Source organism: Biomphalaria glabrata, chromosome 2, assembly GCF_947242115.1.
Source record: "Biomphalaria glabrata chromosome 2, xgBioGlab47.1, whole genome shotgun sequence".
NCBI lineage: Eukaryota > Metazoa > Mollusca > Gastropoda > Planorbidae > Biomphalaria > Biomphalaria glabrata.
The window spans coordinates 5,168,679-5,187,807 of NC_074712.1; the positions used below are offsets into that span (position 1 = coordinate 5,168,679).

Here is a 19,129-nt window from a genome sequence, read left to right on the forward strand (position 1 = left end):
TGATGTAAGCTGAATTAGTCTCCTTTATAGGTAGCCGCTTAAAAGTAAAATTGAAACAAACAATACATAACTATACAACCTTTTATAGTCCTAGGCACCTTCGGCTTGAGGAGTTTTTTTTTTTTGGAAATGCTTCTAAAACCTGATTACGGTACAATTCACCCAGGTATCCCTTTCTTTTTTCTCCTCCCCCCCCCCCCCCCTTTTCAATTTTCCCAACTGGTCCAGACAAGTGATAGGATAATGGTGTATTGAGAAAGTTAAAAGCTTGAAATTGGGCTAAACAAAGAGGGAGAAACTATAATTAACTATTTCTAATTGCACAGATTAATTATTATTGGTTGAGATCTATTACACATTTTATTAGATTATTGAACCAAACTAGTTCATACAATTAAACTTCATAGAAGTTTGTTTTTTTCTTTTTTGTTATTTTTCTAGTATAAAAATAAACACATATTTTTTCTTTCGCTAACTGGTAATAGCTACTAAAATGTAGGTTGGTCCAGAAAAACATAAATAATGAAAATATAATAATAATAAATTATAGCTTTTATATAGCGCTACTTTCATGCTTATAGCATGCTCAGAGCTCTGTGGTCCAATCTCATTTGTGGACCTGTGGGGGGGAGGGGGTATCTGGGAGAGGGTTTTTCCGTGCTGCCTTTAGACTCTGCTCGAGACGGGTGTCTAACCCCCTTCATAGGTAGCCAAGCCAGGCTTAGCTGTGCTGTCGCCTCCGTACGCTTACGAACACCGTAGACCTAATTATATGTTTGCGTGTTTGTTTTGTGAATGGTATTGATTATTTAATTATTATTCTTTTACATTAAATGATCTCAAAATTATTCCGTCCTTTTCACATTATAGCCACCCAAATTTTCAAATAAACACATAAAAGATTCCAAACTAAAAAAAAATGAGTGGCTTTGTTTGAATTCATTTCTGCTCTATTGTATTTACGTCATTAAGCACATAACAACAAAGAGTACACACATCTTCTGTTATTCTGGCGCATGCGTGTTAGCGTGCGTTTGAGCTCGTGTTGTGTATGGTATGGGCAGATTCCAAATGAACAATTGGGGGGAAAAAGAGGTGGTGGAAAATAAAGGGGAGGGGTAACGTTTTTACATTGAACTGAAATATGGAAAAAAAAAAAGAATGGGGTGGGGTCAACGGTTGTTCAAACTTGCGACAATATGTGTGAAGAGATGATGGACGCTCTGGTTTTTTTTTTTTCTCCATTTTTCTTGTGACGTCTAAGAGCAGCCGAGCATGGCGAACGTGGATTAAAAGTGAGCGCGAACGGCAGACGACAACTTGAGCGCGCGGTTCTTGCAGTCGAGAAAGGACAAGAGCGAGTACTCTTGTTATTTTTATTTTCGATCCTGTTATTATTTTTTTTTTCGTTAGAAAATATTGAATCGATATTAATTTACTATTGAATATTACATATCTGGACACAGTGGGGTTGTTGTTGTTGTTGTTTTTTTTGTAACAGGTCAAGAGAAAATGTAAATAGGTGTCACACTATGTTCAAGCTAGTAGTCCTTCCCCTTGCATGATGTCAAGAGGGGGAAGAGACGAAATCCTAATGGCACAGAGGAGGTCGCTAGTTTTACATTTGTTCAAACTTTAAATCATCTTTCTTCACGTTACATCCTACAATGTTATCTTATCTTATCCTTTCTTAGATAGTTAGGACCTACGCTTTTCATGTGTTCTACAATCGGGGCCACAAGGGAAAGGGGGGGGGGCTCTAGACCCTGGCCCCAACAGATTGGGAGGGGGAGGCTTCTTCACCTTGTTTTATGCATATTGTATAGGCATTTGAAAGTTTCAGACATATCCGTGTGTGTTTGTATGTGTGTTTGTATGTGTGTTTGTGTGTGTGTGGGGGGGGGGGGAGGTTGCGAGCAAAAGGTTGCACACGTACCTTGTTTTCTGGGACCAAATATTTCTGGCGGCGGGCCTGCTACAATCCACGGACCCCTTTAGCCTTGCCCTTCAAGCGGATATGATTCCGTGTCACTAACTTGATTAAATAATTTTATCAAGAAGACTTTTATTTAGGGTATCTTCTCAACCAACAGCTCACTGGGTGTTCTACTAAAAATTGACGAGAACCATTGTTTTAAACTTGGGACACTGTTCTAAGGGAGGCGTGAAGGATTTTTTTTTTTATTTGGGGGATCGCCACCAGTAAGGGTTTGAGAAACACTGGCGTATATCGCTCACCGCAACTTTGACTGCACCAGAATGACCCTAAATACTTGGTAAATGTAAACCCTTTCACGCTCTGGGGCAGATGACACAAAGCTCATCCGCTTACATGGCCGACGGTTAACTAGGATGCCATAAGGTCAGCACAACGACTAACCACCTTTAATTCCTCAGCGTCAGTCAGGAGCGAATTACAGTTGGGTGGACTCAGTTAAAGTCATAGAACAACAAAGATCAAAACCCCCAGTCTTCGTTGGGATTCGAAGTCGAAACCCCTTGGTTCGAAGACTAAGCTATTTACAACTCAGCCACCTTTAATTCCTCAGCGTCAGTCAGGAGCGAATTACCGTTGGGTGGACTCAAAGTCACAGAACAACGAAGATCAAAACCCCCATTCTTCGTTGGGATTCGAATTAGAGACCCCTAGGTTGGAAGGCTAAGCTATTTACAACTCAGCCACAAAGCCATATAAATGCTTGGTAGATCTTTAGTAAACAAGGAGAGTTTTTTGTCACGTAACACTTTTGCTTGTTTATTAATTTTCTGCGGGAAACTAAAGCTTTACATTATGTACCATTAGAATAGATTTTTATAGTGTTAACTTTTCATTCTAAAACATTCGTTGTTATATTTTATAGATCTTTTTTGGGGCGCGGTGGCTGAGTGGTTATGCGCTTGCTTCCGAACCTAGGGTCCCGGGTTCGAGTCCCGATGAAGACTGGTATTTTGAATTTCGTAATTTTCGAACGCCCTGAGTCCACCCAACTTTAATAGGTACCTGACTCTGGGAAAAGTAAAGGCGGTTGGTCGTTGTGCTGGCCACATGACACCGTGCGCAGGGCCGGACTTAGGCCACTGCAACCTAGGCAGTCGCAGTGGGCCCTGCACTTCTATACGCCCGGCGCTAATTCTAGTTGTAAATTATTACATTTAAAACATTATAACATATATAATAACAGGTTTTGTGTGGCTTCCTGATTTTCCAGAGGCTAGTGGAAATCTCTTGCAAAATATACCAAAAGGTTCTGGAAATCTGAAATTAAAAATCTCCTGAAAACTCACAAAATCTCTTGAAAAATAGACAAAATTGTCATTTTGGGGTGACAATCCTACGAGCGATTAAAAAAAAAACGACATTGTCAGCTTTCATTTAATAAAAATTTGTCTTAATGTTGACATTATGCTTATCCTACCATGACTAGGCCCCGCGCAATCCGTTTGCATGTTGACATTATGCTTATCCCTACCCTGACTAGGCCCCGCGCAATCCGTTTCGCATAGGGCCCCGCAATAGCTAGGACCGGCCCTGACCGTGCTCGTTAAACATTGGCCAAAGAAAGAGATGACCTTAACATCACCTGCCCTATAGATCGAGAGGTCTAAAAGGGGGGCGTGACTTTACTGTTACTATAATATAGATATATCTCGTATTATTGAAGCCGTAGCCCCGCACTGATAATCTACAAAAATAAAATTGCTTTTCCCTAATTCTACATACCGGTAATTTATATTCTGTCAGCTAGTAGCGGTTATAGCTCCGCACTGAAGGGGATCGTAGCAACCAGGTTTCCCGTTCCCGAACGCCCCATGACAAGCAACTGTTACTTTGCGCCCATTTATATTTCCACCAGTTGACACAAGACTAAGCCACGTCTTACACCGGAAGTCTTCTTATCAGGTCAGAGACTACGGCACTATCGCATTTAGATCCACTCGTCTGCTAGGTAAATAGCAGGCGTTCCACGGAGTTCAGCTACTGAGCATTGTTTTACACTTTTCAAAAACCGTTGCCATGCAACAGGGGAGGTGATCACCGATGCGTTGCCTTCAGGAGTACAAGAGCGGTAAATTCGTTTGACAGTTTTCGGGATTATCCGGTGCAGGTCTTGGGTTTTAAGTAGTAGACATGTCATATTAATATGTAAATGACTAATTTTTATGAACCAACTATTGTATTATTATATTTAAATTAAACAAAAATAAAACTTATTTTATTTATTACATTTCAACAAATTTATTGTACCTGTTAAAAGCTATTGATAGTTTAAGAGAACATCTATTTCTCTCCACTGTAATACGAAGGTAACATACTCATATCATCCATAGAAAACGACTTAGGAACGTATTTGTTTTCGCTTTTTGCATATCACAAACCCGGGCATGCTACCCTGCCTCATAGTGGCGCCCGGGTGGAAATGATCGTAGGAAGAAACGATTAGGCTAAAGGGTAGCAAAACAAGACTCCCGTGGGGGTGCGAGAGCATCCTCATAGCACTGTACGGAGCTGTAAAAAAGCTCCCACAACCTTGTCACAATCCAGGCGCCGTTCCTCAAGGGGCCGTTACATAAATGGCGTGGTATAGAAAAGGAAAATGGCGGTGGTCCTAGTGTTCGCGGCCCCCTGCCGCGAGCCTGACCCACCCATCAGAACAGTGTACACTGTTCTCTTTCAGGCCGGTGAGAAGGAGCTCTTGTTCACCTTTGCTGGCTTAGAGTTCCAAGAGCTGAAGGCTCACCGCTACCTGACAGTTTCAAGAAGAAAAACAACATATCACAACTCATACCTTAATAAAGTATGTTCAGAATTTTTTTTTTAATATAAATTAAACAAAAAATTTGTTTCAGTTTATTTTTCTATAGTGACCGTACAAGTGACATCCGTTTATAGAGAACAAAAAAAAAAAAAAACAGTTTGGCACACACAAACACACACACAAATAACAGAACCGTCTTCGAAAGAGACAACCTTTCTTTCCCCCCTTCATCTCGCTCTCTCCTTCACTCTATTATCTGTTCTCTCACTCAATTTATCTCTCATTCTCCCTCTCTCTCTCTCTCTCTCTCTCCATATATATATATATATATATATATATATATATATATATATATATATATATATATATATATATATATATTATCTATATCTATATATCTTTATATCTATATATCTATCTATATCTATATCTATATCTATCTATCTATCTATCTATCTATCTATCTATCTATATATATTATATATATATATATATATATATATACATATATATATATATATATATATATATATATATATATAATAATAATAATAATAATAATCTTTATTATCCGTAAGGAAATTTGTCTTACAATTTGTGCATTACACCAAACAAAAAACATTATAACTATAAGAAACCAAAGTGTACATTCACACGAGACTCACTCATAATTTACATGTGACAAAGTTTATACCAGATTGTTCTTATTTAATGATTTGATTGCCAGGGGAACAAAAGAGTGTTTGTGTCTGTTTGTCTTTGCTATCGGTGTCTTGTATCTCTTTTGTGATGGTAAAATCACAAAATCCTGACACAAAGGGTGATTCTTTATTTCGAGGATCTTGTTAGCTTTTTTATAGATGTTTGTCTCAAACAACTGCCCAAATGGGGTTTGTTTTTTGCCAATGATTTTGCCAGCAGCATTTAGGATTCTATTAAGTTTATTTTTATTTTTAATGCTCAGATTGCCATACCAGGCAGTGATATTGAAACTTAAAATATTGCAGATGTGAGCGTGATAAAACATAGCCAAGGCCTTTTCGCTAACATTAAACGAGGACAGTTTTCTTAGTAGTCGTAATCTTTGCTGCCCTTTTTTGCTGATATAGTCAGTATTTGCAGTAAAATTTAGTTTATTGTCTAGGATAGTACCAAGGTATTTAAAAGTTTGCACAATTTCAATAGTCTCTCCAGCTACAGAAACAATATCATTTCCCTTCTTGTCCCTACGAAAATCGATTATCATTTCTTTGGTATAGCCTTTATTTATATCTTCATCTCTACTTTTCTCTATTTCTCTCTCTATTTCACTCTCTTTCTGTATCCCTTTCTTCCTTTCTCTCTTTCTGTTTCTTTCGCTCTTTCTCTGTCTCTTTCTCATTCCCCCCTCCCTGCTTCTCTATTTTGTTATCCCTATCTCTGTCTCTTTCTTTTCTTTTCTCTCTCTCTCTCTCTCTGTCTCTTTTTTCTCTCTTTTTTTCTGTCTATATTTCCTTCTCTTGTTCTCTTATTTAAATATAAAGTTATACTTATTTTACAAGACTAAAATTAAAGTACCATAATTCTAATTTACAGTAAAAAAAAATCACTTATTTATATACTTAACAAGAAAAACATTACAAATACTTTTTTTTTTGAATATAATACCTCCTTTATGCAACTTATTGAGCGCTTGTTTTTCTCTTAATAATTAATGAATGTTAGATTTTAAAACATTTTTTTTTACCCCGCCCCCTACAGCGAAAAAAGAATCCTGGTTAAGCGAATGTATAGATCTATTTATATCCCAATGATAAGCATATAGATCTAGACTTTGAAGACAACGAGCTAGTAGTTTGTTTTTCAGCGATATACATCAACGGTTAAATTTCTAGGAAAATAGCTAGAGACTTTTTGGGGATCAGCGTCAGCTTACCTTCAAAGATAAAGACATATTTCTTATTCTATATGATGGAACAAATTTATACAAGTGCTTTCGCTTTCTAAGCCCCACTACAGGATAAAAAGGGTTGCGTGAATCAGCCAAGATAATCAATAACTTGGTAGAGTACACTGTACTTGCATATGGACAGAATATAAGTTGAAAAACGTCTGTACTTTATAAGAAATGTTAAGGTTTAATTTTGACGTTTTTCTTATTTCTGTACTATATCCAGATACTAAAGTGTTCGCTCTCTATTCCCACGTGAGAACTTTACAGTTCTATTTGAAATACCAATGTCTGCAGTCTTGACTGAGATGAAAATAAACCCAGCAACTAGCAATCAAGCCATGCCCCCCCGCCGTGCCTCCCTTTCCCCTGAGTTACAAGTATTTAATTAGGGGAATGCTATCAGATCAGTTGCGTTGACTGTCCTGTGTTCATTTGGAATTCTGACTTGATAAAACACAACGAACAGCTCCTGTAGCTATTCTATTCGAATCAGCCTTATTTAACGTTCTTTAATTAGTCTTGTCTCTGCGAGTGCGCGTTTCAGCTAACTCACTAAGGTCAAAAAGTACTGGATGCCATTGAAAAAATTCTCACGATCTGTGAATATTAAAAAGACAAAACAAAAAGGGTGGGGGTGGGGGTATGCAAGAGACTTCTGCAGGCATTAGCTGGTGACAGAACAAACAAATTTCCCCATTTCGGACCTCCCAGAATGATTGTCGTTCTCCATGATATCGGGGGACCTATTGACTTGACTGCACGCGCAGCAAGTAATGATTTTCTGATTACAGCACAAGGAGGAGCAGATGAATCTAGTTACTGCTAAAAGTCTTGTTGCCTGGAGCGTGTTCTCCGGCAGACGGTAAGTCGTACACACAAATTCATCGAAAGTTTTAACAACGGAAAGAAGTGATCGGAATATTGAGAAATACTTTTTTTTTTTTTTTTTTTTACAATACCTCTATTTAAGTCGGAACTTCATGGAACTTTCAGGAACCTCTATCCATGAACCTGGAAAGCTGATCTCAAAAACGGCTCTTATAATTTTCTTAGAAATTTAACAGTTGATGTAAATCGCTGAGAACAGAATAACTAGCTCGTTGGCCACATGGGGAAAACTCTAGTTTGGCAGATATAATTTTTCAAAGCAAAAAATAAATAAATATAAATTTGGCTTGAGTACTAGACTTAGATCTAGGGCTAACAACGGTTTGGAAAGGACGGATTCTAGAAAAAGACTGTCGCGTTCGGGAATTTCCGAATGTAATGCATTATTGATTCAAGAATATAATAAATTAATGTTTAGGGAAATTTTGCGCATCGCTTTCTAAGACCATATTTAAAGGTCTATTATTGGAATTATTCAATAATAATTAAACAAAACATGGTGCTGCCTGAATTGGGGACGACATACGTTCACGAAGCTAGCGGTGTCAACATCACGGGTTCGATTCCCGGTTTGAGCTATATTATTTTTTTGTAATTAATTTTTCAAAGTATTCTATTATATGTTAAGTTGTATTGTCTCTTTTTTTAAATGTATTTTTAAAAATGTTTTTCTTGACCTATATAATAGACAAGCTCCCTTCTGTAAATACGATGAAGACGCTTGTTTGTTGATCGTATCGTAATGCTCCACTCCTAAGTTGCATCCTTTGTTGTGCATGCCCTTTCGATAAAAATGACTATTATGAGTTGATATTACATAATAATGAGAGTTATTAGAACTTATGAGTCATAAATAATATCCCGAACCCGATAGTCCTTTCAAAACCGATGTTGGCTCTAGATCTAAGTCTAGTACTCAAGCCAAATTTATATTTATTTATCTTTTACTTTGAAAATTATAACTGTTAATTTAAAAATATGGTTAACTTGTACAGCACGGTTGTACCTCATTCACCAATCGTAAACAAACAACATTTAGCCACGTGATTCTCTGTCTCTTTTATAGAAATTACGTAATACACACAGGTTGTCACGTGATATGTTCATTTTTTCGTTGTTTTACCAATATTATCACGTGGCTAAATGTCAGTAAATGTTGTTTGTTTACGATTTGAATGAGGTCCATTCTTTCATGGACATGGGGAATAAACTGAAGGTCAGGTCAAACAGCGAGAGAGGGAGAGACAAAAACAGTAGAAAGAACACATTAACATGTTGTTTTTTTTAAATCGAATTTTGCTTTTAAAAAAGTTGAAACACTTCTATCTTTAAACTACCCTAAAGCTAATTTCTTTTGATGTCTGTCTGAACTGGATACAGTTAACATAACTGATCCCCACGCTTGTTATTCACCCGAAGATAAAATTCACGCCAGTACAACGAGTTCACATTCGTAACAACAGAAATAAAATAGTGCGGTTATTTTAAAATTTCACGCAATTGCTACCATTCTATTTCTTTTAAACATTCCAATGGCGCAATTCGATATAACAATCGAAACCTGGCCAGGGACAAAAACTCTGGAGCTAAAATTGGAAATTTAAGAAGTTATTTGACGATTTAAAAGTAGTTATCTCTCTTACATTAGTCACTGCAACTCGGTGTGGGAACAAGACGGGATTAATCTTGATATATTATATTGTATAACTAAAATTATTTATATCAGTGTGTATGCTCCTAATTATACTAGGAGGAAAATTTTATTATTATAAGGTAATTTGTAAAAACTTTGTTAAGTCTGAACTAGAGCTGAAATGTAAAAGTGGAATTACGTCATTTAAAAAAAAATACATGGCATAAGCATGGATATTATTTATGACTCATAAGTCCTGATAACTCTCATTATTATGTAATATCAAATCATTATCGTCATTTTTATCGATTAATTCTGACACAATGATTACCTTAATAATGTACTATTTAATTTAAGAATAAATATTATCTTCTTATCTTATATATTACAGACGTTTCTTCAAAAAAAAAAAAAAAGATAATTACGCCAAACGCATTTCCTAAGTCAATCTTGTCATGCATGTTAATCAATGACGTAAACTGTGCTAAGTCGTTGGTTTTCCTGGCTGATTCACGCAACCCATTCCATTCTCTAATGGCACTAGGGAAGAAGGAGGACTTGTGCGAATTTGTTCTAGCGTATGGAATAAGAAATCAGCAAGGTCCCCAATGTTTTATTGAGTTCACATACAAGTTTTGGAAATAAAATCAATTTAAGAAGATTATTCACAAGACTGGAAGAAACACTAAACAACGTGTAGTGTGTGTGTGTTGTGTGTGTGTGTGTGTTTAATACATAATACTCAGATAATGAGAGAGTCTGATATAACATTTGAACGGGTGGAGTTAGACTTGTGTAAGACACTATCAGCAAGGTCCCCAATGTTTTATTGAGTTCACTTATTAAGTTTTGGACGTTTCTTCATAACTGAAGATCATGACGTCCGAGATGAAATCTTCTGCAGGACGTCCGTCACGGGATGGCAGTCGGCGGTGTTTGATCTCGGGACCATCGCGGACAACATCGCATACAGCGCGGTCTGGGGCAGCCGTGAGGAAAGAAAGGTGAACAAGTGAAACAATTATTGATTGGAAATTTTGGGCTGTTTTCAAACGTGGCGCTTGTTTAACGAATTTTTGTTTTTTGGTGTACCGCGACGCGATGCAGCAGACAATCTGTTCAAGTTGCAGAGGCAGACGATTTGTTCAAGGTGCAGAGGCAGAGGATTTGTTCAAGTTGCAGAGGCAGACGATCTGTTCAAGTTGCAGAGGCAGACGATCTGTTCAAGGTGCAGAGGCAGACGATCTGTTCAAGTTGCAGAGGCAGACGATCTGTTCAAGTTGCAGAGGCAGACGATCTGTTCAAGGTGCAGAGGCAGACGATCTGTTCAAGGTGCAGAGGCAGACGATCTGTTCAAGTTGCAGAGGCAGACGATTTGTTCAAGGTGCAGAGGCAGACGATTTGTTCAAGTTGCAGAGGCAGACGATTTGTTCAAGATGCAGGGGCAGAGATCTGTTCAAGATGCAGAGGCAGACGATTTGTTCAAGTTGCAGAGGCAGACGATCTGTTCAAGTTGCAGAGGCAGACGATCTGTTCAAGTTGCAGAGGCAGACGATTTGTTCAAGGTGCAGAGGCAGACGATTTGTTCAAGTTGCAGAGGCAGACGATTTGTTCAAGATGCAGGGGCAGACGATCTGTTAAAGGTGCAGAGGCAGATGATCTGTTCAAGGTGCAGAGGAAGACGATCTGTTCAAGGTGCATGGGCAGATGATCTGTTCAAGGTGCAGAGGCAGACGATTTGTTCAAGATGCAGGGGCAGACGATCTGTTAAAGGTACAGAGGCAGACGATCTGTTCAAGGTGCAGAGGCAGACGATCTGTTCAAGGTGCAGAGGCAGACGATTTGTTCAAGTTACAGAGGCAGACGATCTGTTAAAGGTGCAGAGGAAGACGATCTGTTCAAGGTGCATGGGCAGATGATCTGTTCAAGGTGCAGAGCAGACGATTTGTTCAAGGTGCATGGGCAGACGATCTGTTCAAGGTGCAGAGGCAGACGATTTGTTCAAGGTGCAGAGGCAGACGATTTGTTCAAGATGCAGAGGCAGACGATTTGTTCAAGTTGCAGAGGCAGACGATCTGTTCAAGGTGCATGGGCAGACGATTTGTTCAAGTTGCAGAGGCAGACGATTTGTTCAAGGTGCAGAGGCAGACGATTTGTTCAAGGTGCAGAGGCAGACGATTTGTTCAAGGTGCAGAGGCAGACGATTTGTTCAAGTTGCAGAGGCAGACGATCTGTTAAAGGTGCAGAGGAAGACGATCTGTTCAAGGTGCATGGGCAGATGATCTGTTCAAGGTGCAGAGCAGACGATTTGTTCAAGATGTAGGGTCAGACGATCTGTTCAAGATGCAGGGGCAGATGATCTGTTAAAGGTACTGTAGTGTAACTGAGTTGATTTTCAGCGTGCGTCCAGCGTGTCTGAAGGTCATGGCCATTGTTGTGTTTCATGTCCAGTGTGTGTGTGTATAGACTGCATCAGTGGTATGCTAGACGTGCTGGTTTCATTCACTGTTTACTGTAGAGTCTAATTTTGTCGAATAAAGCCATATTATTGGTATTCTAGTCGTTATCATTTCATTACAATTTATTCGACAAAATTATGTATCTGGATTAGTGTTGGATTCCTTAATCTACAATGGATAAATTACTCAGACCGAAAGAGTTGGACATTGATCCTAATGCTCCTCTGGCCTCAGAAAAATGGACTCACTGGTATGACACATTTCAGAATTTTCTTTCGTCCATCAAGGATATTAACGAAGACTTTAAACTAAAGTTGTTGAAGAATCACGTATCTGCTACGGTTTATATGCTCATCAGTGATGTATCGTCCTATTCGATGGCCATAGACACACTCAAGACTACTTATATTAAGGTAAAGAATGACATTTTTGCTAGACATTTGGTTGCTACATGTAAACAGCAGCCGGGCCAAACGGTAGAGTCCTTTATGCTAAAGTTGCGAAGCCTGGCCCGGGACTGTGACTTTAAAGAAGTAACTGCTGAACAGCACAGAGACATTTGCATTAGAGACGCCTTCATAACGGGTCTGGCATCCAACACTATTAGACAGCGGTTACTGGAAAAGACATCTATTACTCTACAAAGCGCTTTTGACGAAGCTAGAGTGTTAGAAACAGCGACAACGCATGCTCAGGCTTACAATTCAACGAACGAAATCTCCTGTGGGGCAATGAAAACACCAACTAGCTCCCATCTAGAAACATACATTTCTAATGAAGACCAGGAATTAAATGCCATTAAGTCGCTATGCTACTTTTGTGGTAGGAGGAGACACTCTAGAACTGAATGCCCTGCTCGAAATGCATTATGTCATCAGTGCGGTAAAAAGGGACACTTCCAAACTGTTTGTAAATCAAGTAAAACAACAGCCAACAAAGCTGACAGCAAAATATCACTGACCAGTGTGATAACTCCATGTACCTTGTCATCAACGCATTTCTCTGGGCTTACACAGTCTGTGAAAGCTACATATCAGAAGCCATCGTCAAGAGAAATAAATGGCCAGTACGTCCGTCTACAAACAGAATATTCATGGCCACTACACATCTTTCTGAAAAGACATTAGGACATACATTTGCCGATGTCCAGTACAAGGGAGAACACTACAAAAAGGTCAAACTTTCTCTACTTGCTGGATTGTGCTCGGATGTAATCCTTGGTGTAGACTTTATAAGTCTTCATAAGGAATTGACCATACCGTACAGAGGAAAACGCAATCCTCTACACATCTGTGGTCTTAAAGCAGCACGAGTTGAAACACCGAGCCTATTCAGTAATCTAACTCCTGACTGCAGACCAGTGGCTACTAAGTCCCGAAAGCACTCAATAGGTGATAACAAATTTATTGAGTCTGAAGTTAGAAAACTCCTCTCGGACAAAATCATTGAACCTTCAAAGTCTCTCTGGAGAGCACAGGTGCTTGTGACAACAAACGAGAGACATAAAAGAAGGATGGTCATTGATTACAGTCAAACAATAAATCGCTTCACCTTACTGGATGCATACCCAATGCCCCGAGTCGATGAACTGGTAGAACGGATATCCAACTATTCCGTTTTTAGTACTCTAGACCTCAAAAGTGCCTACCATCAAATACCAATCAAGACTGAGGAAAGACCGTTTACTGCATTTGAGGCATGTGGCAAACTCTACCAGTTTTGTCGCATCCCTTTCGGTGTTACCAACGGAGTTGCATGCTTCGAGAGAACAATAAATTAAATTATTGAGAATGGAAAGTTGCAGGACACCTTTGCATACGTGGACAATGTAACAGTATGTGGTCATGATCAAGAGTCGCACGATGAGAATATGCAAAGATTTCTAGATGCTTCCAGAAAGTATGGGATCACATTTAATGAAGACAAAAGTACGATAGCCACTGACAAAGTTTGCCTATTGGGATACGAAATTTCTAAAGGCCTTCTCAAGCCAGACCCTGAAAGATTCCAGGCTTTAAGAAACCTTCCTCCCCCTCATGATATGCGCTCACAAAAACGGATCGTGGGCATGTTGGCGTACTACTCACAGTGGATCCCAAATTTTTCTAACAAAATAAATGTTTTGGCAAATAACACGTCGTTCCCTCTTTCAGAAACAGTAAAGACAGCCCTTAACGAATTAAAGCAGGAGCTGGAGAAAGCTGCCATCTTCACCATCGACTATACTCGACCTCTGACGGTTGAAACAGACGCTTCGGATGTTGCAATAGCTGCCACCCTCAACCAGGATGGCCGCCCCGTGGCGTTCTTTTCAAGAACACTCTCGAAAAGTGAAAGGCGGCACTCAGCTATAGAAAAAGAAGCTTATGCCATTGTAGAATCTTTAAGGAAATGGCACCACTACTTAGTAGGAAATCGCTTTACCCTTGTCACGGATCAACGCTCTGTGGCCTTCATGTATGACAAACAGAGCAAAGGGAAAATAAAGAATGAGAAAATTCAAAGGTGGAGACTGGAACTGAGGTGTTTCCACTACGATGTCTTGTATAGACCAGGCAAACACAATGTAGCGGCTGATACGTTTTCTAGAAACGGGTGTGTGTCAGCTATGAGTCGAAATGAATTGAAACTGCTCCATGACTCTCTGTGTCATCCGGGAGTAACAAGACTATGGCATTTAGTGCGAGCGAAAAACTTACCTTTCTCTTGTGAAGATGTTAGGCTGGTTGTCAACCAATGCAGAATCTGTGCCGAAGTAAAACCCAGATATTTCAGTAATTCTAATGGAACTCTAATTAAGGCGATGCAACCTTTCCAGAGACTAAGTATGGACTTCAAAGGACCGCTCCCTTCTACATCTCGGAACACATACCTGCTAACTATAGTTGACGAATTTTCAAGATTCCCGTTTGCATACGCCTGTTCTGATATGTCGGCTTCAACAGTAATCAGATGTCTAGATAATTTATTTGGACTATTCGGAATGCCTGACTATGTACACTCTGATAGAGGTACCTCATTCATGTCAAGAAAGGTGCAGGAATTTTCACACGAGAGAGGGGTGGCCACAAGCAGGACGACCCCTTATAATCCCAGAGGGAACTCTCAAGTAGAAAGGCTAAACGGGTCATTATGGAAAGCTATAACTCTGGCCTTAAAAACTCAAGGACTCCCGGTTTCCAAATGGGAGCAGGCGTTAAACCAAGCCCTGCACTCTCTTCGTTCTCTGCTCTGTACCGCTACAAACGAGACACCTCACGAGAGAATATTCAAGTTCTATCGCAGGTCCACCTTCGGCAAATCACTCCCGACATGGTTAGCTCAACCAGGAAAAGTGTTGTTAAAAAAGGGAGTCCGTGCATCAAAATATGACGATGGTACAATAGCTGTGGACTTAATTACATGCAACCCACAGTATGCCATTGTAAGACTTCCTGATGGAAGAGAAGAAACAGTGTCATTGCGACATTTGGCCCCCGTTCCAAGAGAGGGAGAATCAGAGGTGTATCAACATATGGAACATGAAGAATTTGAGCCGGAGACAAACCCTATAACACAGATGCAGGTGCCTACTGACCATGTGACTATAGAACCAATGGCTGCTCCTAACACATTTGTACAACAAGGGGAAAATGGACATCAAGAAGAAGTAAATGCAGGGGCTGAGTCTCCTGTTAGAGAGCCTTCGATGTCACCAACTCCAAGCGACGGCAGTATTGGTCCTGGTAGATATAACCTAAGACCAAGAACAAGCAGACCTAATTATAAGGTCTAACATTTATTTAATTATTTTTTCATATCACAAGTTCTAACTCAGTAATTGTAGGCTTAATATGACACACTTTGAACTGATCATTTTATAGTGTATAGCTTTTCTAGTTAGACTTTTTATATTGTATTACTTATTACATTATTATTCAAGACAACTGGTCTTAATATTTGTATGCATAAGGGACTGATAATTTTATAGTGTATAACGTGTTTGTTTATAGTTATACAATGCTTTTCAATAGAGTAAATCTGTAAGTATTTTGTAGGGATACTAAGGCCTCTTATATCGCTGTCCTTCACTATTATTTACATGTTTATGTTCCTATAACTTTTAGGCGGGGTGATTGTAGTGTAACTGAGTTGATTTTCAGCGTGCGTCCAGCGAGTCTGAAGGTCATGGCCATTGTTGTGTTTCATGTCCAGTGTGTGTGTGTGTATAGACTGCATCAGTGGTATGCTAGACGTGCTGGTTTCATTCACTGTTTACTGTAGTCTAATTTTGTCGAATAAAGCCATATTATTGGTATTCTAGTCGTTATCATTTCATTACAGGTACAGAGGCAGACGATCTGTTCAAGGTGCAGAGGCAGACGATCTGTTCAAGGTGCAGAGGCAGACGATTTGTTCAAGTTACAGAGGCAGACGATCTGTTAAAGGTGCAGAGGAAGACGATCTGTTCAAGGTGCATGGGCAGATGATCTGTTCAAGGTGCAGAGGCAGACGATTTGTTCAAGGTGCAGAGGCAGACGATTTGTTCAAGGTGCAGAGGCAGACGATTTGTTCAAGGTGCAGAGGCAGACGATCTGTTCAAGGTGCATGGGCAGATGATCTGTTCAAGGTGCAGAGGAAGACGATTTGTTCAAGGTGCAGAGGCAGACGATTTGTTCAAGTTGCAGAGGCAGACGATTTGTTCAAGGTGCAGAGGCAGACGATTTGTTCAAGTTGCAGAGGCAGACGATTTGTTCAGGTTGCAGAGGCAGACGATTTGTTCAAGGTGCAGAGGCAGACGATCTGTTCAAGGTGCATGGGCAGACGATCTGTTCAAGGTGCAGAGGCAGACGATTTGTTCAAGGTGCAGAGGCAGACAATCTGTTCAAGGTGCAGAGGCAGACGATCTGTTCAAGGTGCAGAGGCAGACGATTTGTTCAAGTTGCAGAGGCAGACGATTTGTTCAAGTTGCAGAGGCAGACGATCTGTTCAAGGTGCATGGGCAGATGATCTTTTCAAGGTGCATGGGCAGACGATTTGTTCAAGGTGCAGAGCAGACGATTTGTTCAAGTTGCAGAGGCAGACGATTTGTTCAAGGTGCAGAGGAAGACGATCTGTTCAAGGTGCATGGGCAGATGATCTGTTCAAGGTGCAGAGGCAGACGATTAGTTCAAGGTGCAGAGGCAGACGATTTGTTCAAGTTGCAGAGGCAGACGATTTGTTCAAGGTGCAGAGGCAGACGATTTGTTCAGGTTGCAGAGGCAGACGATCTGTTAAAGGTGCAGAGGCAGACGATTTGTTCAAGATGCAGGGGCAGACGATCTGTTCAAGGTGCAGAGGCAGACGATCTGTTCAAGGTGCAAATGCAGACGATCTGTTCAAGGTGCAGAGGCAGACGATTTGTTCAGGTTGCAGAGGCAGACGATCTGTTAAAGGTGCAGAGGCAGACGATTTGTTCAAGATGCAGAGGCAGACGATCTGTTCAAGGTGCAGAGGCAGACGATCTGTTCAAGGTGCAGAGGCAGACGATCTGTTCAATGTGCAGAGGCAGACGATTTGTTCAAGGTGCAGAGGCAGACGATCTGTTCAAGGTGCAGAGGCAGACGATTTGTTCAAGTTGCAGAGGCAGACGATCTGTTCAAGGTGCATGGGCAGACGATTTGTTCAAGTTGCAGAGGCAGACGATTTGTTCAAGGTGCAGAGGCAGACGATTTGTTCAAGGTGCAGAGGCAGACGATTTGTTCAAGGTGCAGAGGCAGACGATTTGTTCAAGTTGCAGAGGCAGACGATCTGTTAAAGGTGCAGAGGAAGACGATCTGTTCAAGGTGCATGGGCAGATGATCTGTTCAAGGTGCAGAGCAGACGATTTGTTCAAGTTGCAGAGGCAGACGATTTGTTCAAGGTGCAGAGGAAGACGATCTGTTCAAGGTGCATGGGCAGATGATCTGTTCAAGGTGCAGAGGCAGACGATTTGTTCAAGGTGCAGAGGCAGACGATTTGTTCAAGTTGCAGAGGCAGACGATTTGTTCAAGGTGCAAAGGCAGACGATTTGTTCAGGTTGCAGAGGCAGACGATCTGTTAAAGGTGCAGAGGCAGACGATTTGTTCAAGATGCAGGGGCAGACGATCTGTTCAAGGTGCAGAGGCAGACGATCTGTTCAAGGTGCAAATGCAGACGATCTGTTCAAGGTGCAGAGGCAGACGATTTGTTCAGGTTGCAGAGGCAGACGATCTGTTAAAGGTGCAGAGGCAGACGATTTGTTCAAGATGCAGGGGCAGACGATCTGTTCAAGGTGCAGAGGCAGACGATCTGTTCAAGGTGCAGAGGCAGACGATCTGTTCAATGTGCAGAGGCAGACGATTTGTTCAAGGTGCAGAGGCAGACGATCTGTTCAAGGTGCAGAGGCAGACGATTTGTTCAAGGTGCAGAGGCAGACGATTTGTTCAAGGTGCAGAGGCAGACGATCTGTTTAAGGTTCAGAATCGGCCTTGGTCCGCGGAGCCCTGGGCGCTTGACATAACCAGGCCACGCGTAGGTGTATAATGTGCTGACGGTGATTAAGAATGGCGCGCTGGGCACACCTCAGCATTGTGGATTGGGGTGGCTGTCCCACAGGCCATCTCTATCCTGGTTGCTTTCGCTCAATTTTAGCACTTTCTAGGTGGGCTAGGGTTTACACGCTAAAGAAAGAAAATTAATTTAAACAAATAGAAATGTAACAAACTAATAGTGATAAATAAATGAATATTTTTAAAATATGTAAAAATAATAATATACATTGATAGGACTATTATTTTTACTTCTTCCTTTTGTCTGGAATTCTGGTAGTCGGAAAGTAAAAGGGCACATAAAAACGAGATACGAATTTAATAACATGGTTTGCTTGGAGCCAGTGGTCATACGTCTCTGTCTCCCTTGACCGCTGGTCTGAAAGCGAACGTTCTGTATTCTTGTTGTTTTTTTTTTTACATGACCAATGGTCAGTGCCCATGACGCAAGTTATCAGTCACTGTGCCAGACAGGCTTAAACATCTTGTCCGAAACCATCTCTTTTAATGGTGGTTGGCCGCGGGGGGAAGGGGGGGGGTACATGTGTACTGACTTGGTGAGATGAGGGCTTAGTGGAGTTACTGATGAGGAGACACACACGACAAGAGGAACGGAGTGGATGGCAGGAACGAATGATGGTATAGGTACCGGAATGATTTTCCGAGTAATCTCTCAATGTACTACTGTCTTCATGTGCTTCATCTAGTACAGCGGTTCTCAACCTTTGAAGCTCGGTGACCCCTTTTTACAATCACCCACTCTGCCGCTACCCCCCCCCCCCCCCAAACACACATATACAGCAATAGAAGAGTAGACAATAACAATCCATATTTTCGATGGTCTTAGGCTACCCCTGGCAAATCGTCAATCGACCTCCAAGGTGGTCGCGACCCACAGGTTGAGAACCCCTGATCTAGTACATGACTGCTAT

The 19,129-nt window shown here is 40.7% G+C and overlaps 1 protein-coding gene across 1 annotated transcript; it reads left to right on the forward strand.

Moving 5' to 3' along the window:
* Nucleotides 1-13,540: 13,540 nt before the first annotated feature.
* Nucleotides 13,541-16,139, forward strand: LOC129924377 (uncharacterized). The gene is made up of 2 exons (XM_056018588.1): nucleotides 13,541-15,395; nucleotides 15,994-16,139. The coding sequence occupies exons 1-2, from the start codon at nucleotides 13,541-13,543 to the stop codon at nucleotides 16,137-16,139; spliced, it is 2,001 nt and encodes a 666-aa protein (XP_055874563.1).
* Nucleotides 16,140-19,129: the final 2,990 nt, after the last annotated feature.

Bases quoted from the DNA above. Each gene is read 5' to 3' on its own strand.
- LOC129924377 (XM_056018588.1), top strand. From the start codon at position 13,541: ATGCAAAGATTTCTAGATGCTTCCAGAAAGTATGGGATCACATTTAAT. The intron at 15,396-15,993 runs GTAGATATAACC...ATTTCATTACAG, and splicing joins CGACGGCAGTATTGGTCCTG to GTACAGAGGCAGACGATCTG.